Consider the following 12,086-nt stretch of genomic DNA (forward strand, 5'->3'; position numbering starts at 1 on the left):
GTCGGGCAGATCCATTACGGAGCGGCATCTACAAGCGGATCCCCGTCCTCACCTACACATAAATCAAGCAGCTGCTCGTGTGCTACTCAAAGGTGGACAACCTTGGAGCGACAATTTATACGCGGCCGTCCAGCCACGGAGTATGCACCACCCCGTCATCCTTGGGTGTCACGGAAGTGAAACAGCAGCCGTACACGGGATCGAGGACAGGCCCACTTGCGGGGTCCATACAGGACTTGATTATGTGCTTTCCGCACCACACTTCCCATAATACACAGTCTCATTTGAGCCTCCCATTGGTGGGTGTGTCATATGGAAAATGGAGAAGTGGGTTAGCGGTTGCGCACACCGCTTCCGCTAAAGCCCCTAAAGAGAAGCATATGGAGCTTCAAAACGCGTTGGGCAGATCCCGTACGGAGCGGCGTCTACGAGTGGATCCTATACATAAACCAAGCTGCTGTTCGCGTGCTACTCAAAGATGGACACCTTTGAGCATTGATATATACACATATATATATATATATATATATATATATATATATACACACACACACACACACACATATACACCATACCCATTGCAGGCCATATTTGTCTAACAGAAAGGTTTCTTTTTTTATTTTAAATAATGTATACGACCGCATTTCAGCATGAATGTTCCATGTGCTGCTACTATAAGCAAACCTAAACTCAAAGATTAGGGAAAGCCCAAAAAGAAAAACTAAACATATGCAGTGTTCCTTTAAAGAGCTAGCAGCTTTCATCTGCCAGCATGCCTCGGTTGACTCCAAGGCTCGGTTCTTTGTGAGGAATTCATGCTAAACTGTAAATTTACTTTAATATGAATTTATCGTTGAAAATTTGAGGAGGCGAGAGGATTATTTATGACTTCAGTGAAGAGTCCTACAGTGAAAAACTAGGACTGCAATGTATTAACATTTCCCACTGCATCACTGGATCTTCACTGATAGAAAAATAAGCTCATCCCATTAAAAAATGAGGCCACCAATCTGAAAACGCAAAATAATCAAGAAGGCCCAAAAGACAAGAACCACATCATCCAGAGAGCTTCTTTACAGTAGCTTGACAAACTACATCTACTCTGGAGTCTGCCTAGACAATGGTTATTGAAAGTATAAATAGACTTCCATGTAGCTGTTGTACAAATATCAAGAACTGGGAGGTTTCTTAACTAAGCAGCTGCCACTGTTTCCCCAGTAGAGTGAGATTTGCTTTTCTTGTAAGATGTGTGTTGGCACTGTGACAGCAGAAAGAAATACAAGATATTATCCATTTAGAAATGAAGGAAAACCAGTTCACACCTGCCCATAGTTAACAAAGATATGATTGTCTTCCTTACATCTTTGTTTTGAATAATTAAAAACACAAGGACTCTTAGCATCAAAGAAATGCTGGAATCTTTCAAAAAAAGATGTAGGTTTACTGAAGAAAAGATTCAGAAATGTGGTTTTATTGATGTGTGTAAGAAATTTGGTTATTAGGTGACAGCCCCACTCAAACACAATCCTGGTCAGCGTGACCCACAAAAGCCGCCAAATTAATCTGCACTTAACCCGGGGAAGCTTGGCACAGAAGCAGTCAGGCATAATTTCGAGGCAATGTGTAAAGTATTTATGCAGCACACAAACAGCAATAAAGCTAAAACACAATATGGTAAAAATCTGAAACCGGTTTGCCTGCAGCCTCCTCCTACAAGGCCTTACATACAGGTAAGGATGCACTCGACACTCCCAAGATCTTATCCATTGTTGGAGCAATAAGAACCCTTTTAACACTGGCATATATGAATTTCACTACCCCTGAAGGAATCAGAAATGTTTCTGACTGGCGTATCAAAAAGGACAAGTCCAATGATGCTTGCTCTCACACACTGGAGGAAAAGCTTGGACATTTTACATTTTCAGATGTTTTAAGCAGATCAATCTGAGAAATAGCAGTAAACAATGTTGCTATTGAGAACTCATTCATGGTTTTCTACAGGGAATCTACTGAGCAAGTATGCTTGGGAATTTGTGAAAAGAGAAAAACCAAAGGTGATGATGGACGGAGCGTTGACAATACAAACGCTCACCCCCAGTCAACTGATCTGGGTTTAATCCATCACCGTTCTTTAGCTCACTCCGCCACACCAGTTCAGACATGGCCATACGCAAATCAGTCTGACCCTGTGCCTCATAGGAACAGTCCAGCCCGAACTGCCAAGCCATGTCTTCCCTGGACCGGAATCAAGCTTCCCAGGACCGGTTTCTGGCATTACAGCCGTCTTCAGCCGGGCTTGCTTGACTCCAGTGGCAAAGTGAGCAAGGGACTCACGTCTGAGCATACCCTGCCAACTTAGGGCGAACAAAGAAAAACCAAAGGTGATGATGGACGGAGCGTTGACAATACAAACACTCACCCCCAGTCAACTGATCTGGGTTTAATCCATCACTGTTCTTTAGCTCACTCCGCCACCCCAGTTCAGACAGCCATACGCAAATCATTCTGACCCTGTGCCTCATAGGAACAGTCCTGCCCGAACTGCCAAGCCTGGTCTTCCCTGGACCGGAATCAAGCTTCCCAGGACCGGTTTCTGGCATTACAGCCGTCTTCATCCGGGCTTGCTTGACTCCAGTGGGAATTTGTGAAGGCCTACAATCTGAACTGTCTTTCTGTTCAGGTTTCTCGCCAAAAGTCAAGGCCAGCACGACTGGGCTTCCAAAGAACGGGTCCTGGATCTGGTGCCCCCTTGTGTGTTGATGTAGTGCACTGTGGTTGTGTTGTCCACTTGGATTAGAATCTTGTTCATTGTCTGAGACAGATGAACACATGGACTGTTCTCTGCTCAAATACATTAATATGGTACAAGCATTTATTATCCGACCACATGCCCCGCTCTGTCATGTTCTAACAGAGGGATCTAAAGCCCGCAAGAGAGGCACTTGTCACAATAGTTTGCTATACGTCTTGCTGAAATATGACTCCGTTAATAGAACTGGACTCCCTGCACCACTAATTCAGAGACTGCTTTGCACATAGAAATATGGGCACCATAACTTCCCAATTATATTTCCATTGAGACCATTTTTCTTCCAGGTACTGCCAAAAAGGTGACACATGGAGTCTTATGTTTGGGGCAACGAAAATACAAGACAGCATTGCCCCTAGGGGTGAATACATCTGTTCAGCAGTAATGGCTTTTTAAATTTGGAGACAGTTCTGAAAAATGGTAGGCACACTCTTCAAAAGGATATGCTTTTTTTCACATTGTATACAAGGTGGGAGTCTAAACAGGGTACGAGGTGGATTTTTTTTTTTAAAGCGGACATGAAGGACCCAATAACATCTTCCAGCACAATTCTTGGCGCAAATCTACTTTTCACGAAATTGTCAATCCCTTGTAAAACAGTTTTTGTTCAAATTAATTGTGAACCAGAAAGTACCTTGTATATTTTGCCAAGTGTGTTTGTTCTGCATGGTTCCTCGCAGTGTCACTTGTGCCGCTGCCCATATGTCCCACGAGCACTCATGTGCACAAGTTCTTTCGGGGTACGCCCACATTTATTGCAAACAGTGCTGATACTGTTCCCATGCCTACATTTTTTCCAAAATACATATTGCTCCTTGCATATCCCACCAAACCCTCGAGTCTCTTTTCTTTCTTTGCAACTTAATGTGCAGGTTTTATTTAACGGTCTTCTAAACATTATCTGTTGAGACGTTGCTTTTGTTATACACAATTACCACCCAGGTCTCAACTGGGAATACGGGTTATCTCCTGTTGGTTGATTTCAGTTCATCCATAGGGCATTGCCTTTGAATAGATGGTGTGGGAATCTGGAGGCGAAGTTTGAACATTTGGAGTTCAGTGTTGTGGCAAAGAGGTCTATTTGTGGGAATCCCCGTTTCTGGAAGTATGAGAGGAGAACTTGGGGATGAATTTCCTATTTGTGTATTTGTTGCCTCATCCTGCTAAGGACGTTGGCAAACTGGTTGTTTATTCCTGGAAAGAGTTCTGCCAGAAGATGAATTTTGTGATGTATCATCCAACGCCAAATGGTCTGGGAGAGGCGTGACGACTGTAGAGAGTGTGCCTCCCCCCTGTTTTTATACATAGTACATTGCTGTCATATTGTCCGTCTGGAGTAAGACAACTTTCCCTACTAGGTGAGGCTGAAACGCTTTCAATGCTAGTTGCCCTGCTAGAAGTTCTAAGTAATTGATGTGGAAACTTCTGTGTTTGGTGTCTCATAAACCTTGAATTGTCAGATGTTGGAGATGGGCACCCCAACCTGTGAGAGATGCATCTGATGTTAGTACGACTTGTGGAATAGGGTCGATAAACTGCTGCCCTTATAATTGGTTTTGTGTGTTCCACCACTGCAGAGAGCTATGAGTGTGACTAACTACCAACACTAGATCTGTTAATTGACCCTGTGCGTGATTTCACTGTCGTGCTAGACATTCTAGAAGGGGGCGCATGAAAAACCTCGCATGAGGCACTATGTGAATGCATGATGCCATCATTTATAATAATATCTGCATGAAAGTTTTCACTGACAGGTGCTGGTTTAACTGAAACTGCAGTACGATCCTCTGGAAATTGTGAATTCTGGCTACACTGGGACAAGCTAGAGCAGTATATATAAAATATATGTGTGTATATCGTGTATATGCTTTTATGGTGTCTTTCTAAGTGCTGAATAAAGATTTATAATTGAATTGAAATGGAGTGTTGAGCGTTGCTCCTAGATATGTCTGCAGTTGTGAGGGTTGAAGATGGGATTTTTTGCGGATTTACTGGGAATCCCAATTGATGTTGAAGGTTTATTGTAGATCTAGTGTGTTGTAAACACCGTTCTTGTGTTATGCCAGGTATGGGAAGAAATGGATTTGCTGTCTTAGCAGATGAGCTGCTACTACTGCCAGAGATTTTGAATACTCTGGGTGCAGTAGTCCCTCTGAATGGAAGTTCCTTGAATTGGTAGTGCTGTCCTACTATCACAAATGTGAGGTATTTGCGATGCGCTGATGGATGGGGATATGAAAGTATGCGTTGTTTAGGTCTAGTGTAGACATAAAGCCACCTCGCTGTATTAGTGGAAGCACTTGGAGGATGACCATGTGAAAGTGCTCTGATAGTATGTACAGATTTAGGGGTCTTAGATCTAGTATTGGTTGTAGAAACCCATCCTTTTTGGGCATTAGGAAATACAGTGAATATACTCCTAAACCTTGATTTTGTATTGGAAACGGTTATATAGCCCCTTTTGCTAATAGAGCCTGTATTTCCTGTTTGAGTAGCTGTAAGTGTTGTGATGACAGCTGATAATTGCGAGGTGGAATATTGGGAGGATCGCTGGTGAGGTCCAGGCAATAACCATGTTGGATAATGTAGAATACTCATTTGTCCGTGGTTATTGCTTGCCAAATGGGAAGAAAGTACTGTAGTCTTCCCCTGACAGGTGTAAGATGATCTGGGGGAATAGTAGGCAAGTCACTGCTTATTGGGAGTGGAGTGGTGCGTGATGGTGGGTGTACATCTTACTCTGTCTTTGAAGTTGTTCCCTCTGTAGCTTCCCCTATAGAACTCCCTGGATGAAGTGGGTTGCATGTTTGTTTTATAGGAGGAAGTATTGGGATCTGAGGCATTACTTTTGGATCCTCGCCTATAAAATGACCAACAAAAGGAACCTTTGCTGGAGGGTGACTGCAAGTCTCCCATGGATTTTGCCACTTCTGTGTCTTTTATCATTTTTTCAAGTGACACATCTACTTGAGACCCAAAAAGGTGTTCCTTATCAAAAGGGACTTTTAAAATAAGACTGTTGAACCTCAGGATTAAAACCAGAAATCCTAAGCCATGCATGCCTACGGAGGAGAATGCTGGTATTAATTCCTCTTACTGCAGTGTCAGCAGCATCTATTGTACATAGAATGAAATAATTCAATATTAATTTCCCTTCCTGCACTAGCTCCTGTCCCTTTTTTCTATGCCCATCTGGGAGGTATTGTAGAATCTCTTCTATTTCATCCCTGTGGGCTCGATCATATCTTGCTAAAAGAGCCTGGGTATTAGCAATGCGCCACTGGCTGAGTCACTATTCTCTTGCCTGATGAGTCAATTAATTTAGACTCCTTGTAAGGTGGAGGTGCATCAGAGGTTGTTTGTGAATTAGCTCTTTTACGAGCATTTGACACTACAAGAGAATCTAAAGGCAACTGCCCTTTGATATAAATTGGGTCAGGTGGTGGAGGTCTGTACTTTTTATCGATCTGAGGAATTAAAACACAGGTGCATACTGGATCCTTAAAAATGTCATCTATATGTCTCAACATACCCTTCAACATAGTTAAGCTTTGTGTGGATCTATGTGTGGAACCTAATGTCTCAAATAGGAAATCTTCCTTAACACCTTGGCTGCTACAGGGTTTTCCCCTCCTGCGCTGAGCTTTGATGTTTCCCATTATACATGACGAGTTGACCTTGTCATGAGCACAGCTCCAGTGTGCCTCATGACGAGTTCACCTTATCATTAGCATGGAAAAGGTTAAGAGATTCTTTGTATAGCGCAACTCCGTGGTAAGATGCTGCTCTTGATAGAAACTCTGGGTAAGCGATATTATCATCAGGCGGTGAAGGCCCGGAAAGGGTAGAGATCAGGATCATTATCTACTGGTTGATCTTAATCAATCCATGGATCTGTGGGTGGAGGACTATTATCATCTCCTTCATCAATGTCAGGTTGTGTGTGAGGAGAGGCTTGTGGTGTAATCTGAAGGGGATTTGGCCCTGGTGGAGGAGGGGACTGAGGGAGAGGATAGATAGGCTTTTTTACTCACAGCCCCCTGTCTCGCTGAAAGTTCTTCGGACTGTAAGTCGATCTCAAGCTCAGAGTCCGATTCATGAACGGAGAGGGATCTTCCTCTTCCGCTACTTCCATCTCTTCTTGATCAATACCTTCTCCGGAAATAACCGGGGTGTACTATGTTTTCTGTCTCTGCATGTCCCTTCGTCGAGCCCGACAATCCCGCAAAGTCTTTTTCGACCACAATGATCGGCAAGCATCACAGTCTTCCTCCTTGTTCTCCGGTGAAAGGCACAAGTTGCAAACTTCGTGCAGGTCGGTGCGCGGATGCTTTGCGTGGCACCGGGGACAGAATTGAAACGGAGTCAATTCCATCAACGGTAGACTCGACCAGTACGACGGAGTGAAAGTCAAAAGAAATGGCTAGGCTTGAAGGCTGCCTACGACGTCTTCAGGATCGAAGTTGTTTCGACATGCAGGAATAAAGGAACAAGTAGAAAACAATACTGACGAGGGTACAGTGGGTTGCTCACCGAGGGATACTGAAAAAACGGTCTTGGAGCGCCACAAACCACGTCCGAACCAGATGGCGGAAAGAAAACAATTTAACAATGGAGTCAATGCCCATGCGCATTATCACCAAAAGGAGGAGGCACCTTCCCTCGTGACTGGGAAAGACTTCTTCGAAGAAAAACAACTTGCAAACATCCGCACCCAACAGCAGATTGCAGGAGAATGCAAAGCATGTGTATCTACAGCACACATACCTCGAACTTAAACACACACACACATATATATATATATATATATATATATATATTTATATATATATATATATATATATATATATATATATATATATATATAGAGAGAGACCCGTTAGATTTCTAAATTGGTGTGGCTCTCCTTTTTGAGTGTTTGTATCATTCACTGACTCTGTGTGTGCTGTAAATGTCTAACACTCCTCTCTGTAAACCCTTAGGTTGCTTGACCACACTACCCTAGATAGAGCACCTTGAAATTGCTAGAGCAAGCCCCGGTCCACTCGAAAGAATATCTGGACTCTTTACACAGCATACCTTTTTTTGGTATACTGTATAAAGAGCCAGCATCCTACACAAACAATATTTACAACAAATATTAGTGAGGCACTAGCAAAGAATTGGACAAAAACAAGGTGTTATTAATCAAATAATTACTCAAATATCTACCTTTGAGGCTTGAGTGTGAAAATACGAACATCTTTAGTGGCTACAGCAAGAATATGAAAAGATCTTCCCAAGTTTGGAGCAAAAGCAATATCATGCACAGGATCCGTCACGGTCATAAATGTTTCTGCTTTTCCGTATTTCCTATGAAAAACAAAGACAGAGGCAGTTAGTTTCAAGATCATAAAACAATTAAATCCATTACAAGATAGCATATGCGGATTTGCTCGGATACAGTCAAAAGTCCTTGAACAGCGCTTATTGATTTGGCTTATTAGAGATTTATCACTACACCAATAAACAACCTGCTTAAAGTGAAGACATATTAAAAACATACAACTAAATATTTAATGTGCTGTAGCAAGGGATCCCGTAAAACAATACAATTATCACCATGGTCCCTCTTAATTTCCTTATCAACATTGTGGACCGTAATCTGCTTGAAAAGTTCGTGTACACCTCGTGCTGCCCATGTAAGTGCAGATCATTGTCAACTGTTGGCATATTTTGAATGTTATATGTAAATAATTTATTGTTTCCATTTTGTTGTGATTTTGACATTTGGAGAAACACGGAGCATTAGTAGCAAGCCAATCAGACTCCTATTTGAAATCTGACCAACGATTTAACAAGACCATCTTTGATGACCACTTCACTTTGTCACTCTTGACATTGTGCCTCCAGTCGCCTACTACGTAGGCCAGGCACAGCTACTTTAGGGAACTGACATATACTTTGGTGCACTTAATGTTATTCTGCTAAAGTTTGTTTTAATTCAAGTAAACTAAATGCTGCTTGATTTGTCAACTGTTTGCACAATTCTTATTTGAACGATAGTTAACATTTTTACTCAATGAACTCTGAATTAGGATCCCTTGTTTGAAATAAAATGCAAAAAAAGCTTTATTAGCACCACCTTAGGTGCCCAATCCCCCAAACAGCATATTTGTGCTAGGCAGTAAACTTTTTCATTCTTGGAGACACACAGCCAAAAAGTATTTTCGAAACACTTTTTTAGCTGAAATTTGAAGTTACGACTTTCTCAGTCAGTCCTGGCTTTTAAAACCAACAGCAACCCTGTATAATGTAATTTTGGATTAATTTCCGCTATGGTTACAAGCCCACCAGTCACAGAACAGAAAGTGCCGTTAGCAAAATACTAAAAAGAGGCTGAAAGTAACATACACTATATATATATGGAGACTTGACAGTAAAGTACACAAGTCACACAATATTTTAAGACTATATTTACCCACTTTTGTTTTAAATCCCTGACCCTTTGTGATTCTGTTTAACAAACTTGCAGTTATTTTCAACATATGCACATTTGGCTACAGACTAGAAACAGGCATGGATGTGTCCACATTCATGCACTGAATGGTACTTATTGCTACCTTAAAATACGTGTTGAAGCAGGACACAGTCAGTTTTGCTACAGCAGTACTCATGACTGGTGAGACTGGTCTGAATTCTGCATACAAGTTAATTACTTGAGGTGCATAGTGAGTATAATACTCTCCAGTCACGTGCATAAATGCAGAGCTGACCAACAGCCAGCTGTTCTACAGAGCCAAGAAACCCTGAGTGAAAGGGCACATTAAAAATAAATATGGTAATTCACCCTCAGTTCTGCAGCCTTCTTGGAACTTCCCGTTTAAGTGCACAAAGCTTATTCGAGAGCCAGAGAGAGTTTCTCTCTCTCTGGGCCAGATGAAGCATTCCACTGAGGAAGCCCATACCCCAGTCCTAGCTTTCAATTCACATCTTACTCTTTGCAGGATTGTTCAACCAATCAACATGAACCAAAACTACAACTCTAGGAAAGCACTGGGTAGTTAAACAGTAACCCTTGGCTAAAGTACCTGGATGGCTGAAACCAAGGAGCATCAGTCTTAATACAGATTAGTGAACGTTCATGTCATCTCATCAAGCACTGCTCACCCCATGGCCCTCTGCACCTGACAAACACGAACAAACATTTGGACACCGCAGCTAAGGAGGGGCTGAAGATCATGGCACCAGAGGCTAATGCTAGTGAGGGAGCTTAAACTCTTTCTAAGTGCTCCAATGTGTAAGGCATTCTGGGACTTGAAGTCCTGGTTCGCTGCTGTAAAACATACACACACTAAAGACAATATGTAAAGGGAAAGCACAGTATTGGTTCATCGCATCACTGGTGATCTGAAGTCATCTGGAAGCCTTTCGAGAGGCATGTCTCAGCTCTGCTGTGTTCACCCCTTCAAAATGTGGTTGCAGCTGGAGTGACATTTTTATAATTATCTCATATTGGCACCCCTGGTGGGAAAGTTCCAAATAGTTTAACGCCACCTACCGCTACTTCCATTTGCCTTTTGCCTTAGTATTTTGGACCTATTTTACTGATTATGAATGTGCAACAACATTCTGTTGACTATTAGATTTTTAATTAAATACACAAAATGTGCCATAAAAGATCACCTTCACTCCAAGACTACGAGTATGGTGTCACTGGTGGACCCAAATGCCAACAACTGACCCCAGGGATGAACACTGTCTGCAAGGGAGAACTTGGGGCATGTTTCTGAAACTAAAGTGCAATCCAAGAAAGAAGGATGTGGTCTGTTCAAAATGTTTCTCTTGACGAATAGTGCAGCAGCAATAGGAACAGCAAGTATAATAATGTAGGAACAATCCTTTGATTAACAAAAGGAGTGATTTCCAAATACTTGGATAATATTTTCCAGAATGCTTTAAAGGTCAATGGTGGAGTCTAATCTTCGGTTTAGAAATACACTTGTAACCAGCAGAAACTAAAGACAAAAATAAGCAAGGAGAGGAGTTAATTTCTTTAGGCCCACACTCATTTTTTATTGGTTTTGGATAGTCTCGAAACCAGCTTAACACTTAGGGCCTGATTTAGATCTTGGCGGACGGGTTACTCCGTCACAACTGTGACTGACATCCCGTCAGTCGAAAAATATAAATCCCATAGGATATAATGTAATTTACATTTCGCCGGACGGGGTATCCGTCACCATTGTGACGGAGTACCCGTCCGCCAAGATCAAAATCAGAACCTGTTTGGTCCAGATAAATCACGCATGGTGCTGCTTGGGGAAAAATGTATTGAAGGTCTGAGCATTGTGTAGGAAAGTGCCCCTTTGTTTTGACATGGTAAACCCTATTTCTTGCTTGGTATTTGATGCAACTTTGACTGAAGTATACTGGGTTTCTATTAACCAGGTCCCTAGTGCCAGTGTTCTTTCCCCAAAACAAGGTAACTGTGCAATTGTTCCACAACTGGCAACACCAATAGCACCCCTGTAAGTCCCTAGTAAATGGTACCATGGGTACTAAGGAGGATCCATAATGGCTGCAGCATGTATTGTGCCAACCTAAGGGAGCCATCAAAATCATGCGAGCTACCATTGCAGGCTGCGTGAAATGAAAACACAGCATGGCACACACCCTGTGTGCCATGCCCACTGACACTGCATATAATATTTGTAAGTCACCACTACAGCAGGCCTTACAGCCCTAAGGTATGGTGCATTAGATTACATGTGAGGACATACCTGCATGAGCAGCTATGCCCCTGTACTGTCTAATCCAATTGCTAGATTGTACAAGTGAACAGGGAAGCCATCTTGAGTACATGTACTCGGCACTGGTCACTGCGAGTTCCCCAGCTACATGATGGCTTCACTGAAACCTACGGTGTTTGGTATCAAACACCTCTTCTTAATAAATCTGTACTGATGCCAGTAATAGATTACAAGCACCCAGAGGGCACCTTGGAGCTCCAAGACTTGTCCCCAAGTCTCCCTCTGCTGTCTATTTCTGGGTGCCTCCCCGCTCCCCTTGCTGTAGCACCCAAAGCTACCAACTCAGCCAGAACCTTTGCACCTAGACGCTCCAGGACAAGTAAAAACTAACTGGTGGTGGTTCTTTGGACCTTGACCCCCATAGGAAAGCATTACCGCGTAAAAACTCCTTTAAGTGAACATTGTACTTACCTGTGAAAATTCAAATTTCGAAAAGTACTTAATTGATACCGAAGTTCTTGGTGTTGAAATGTATACAAAAAAAG

General features: G+C 42.4%; 1 protein-coding gene across 3 annotated transcripts in view; it reads right to left on the reverse strand.

The window, feature by feature from the left end:
• The window catches only part of SEH1L (SEH1 like nucleoporin), a 97,171-nt gene that overhangs the window by 38,443 nt on the left and 46,642 nt on the right, over positions 1–12,086 (reverse strand). For all 3 annotated transcript variants that reach the window (XM_078687488.1, XM_078687489.1, XM_078687487.1), the window contains exon 6: positions 8,021–8,161. In XM_078687488.1, coding sequence (XP_078543614.1) covers positions 8,021–8,161 — 141 coding nt within the window. The remainder of the gene's footprint in view (positions 1–8,020; positions 8,162–12,086) is intronic.

This window comes from Lissotriton helveticus, chromosome 4_1 (assembly GCF_964261635.1).
Source record: "Lissotriton helveticus chromosome 4_1, aLisHel1.1, whole genome shotgun sequence".
Taxonomy (NCBI): Eukaryota; Metazoa; Chordata; class Amphibia; order Caudata; family Salamandridae; genus Lissotriton; species Lissotriton helveticus.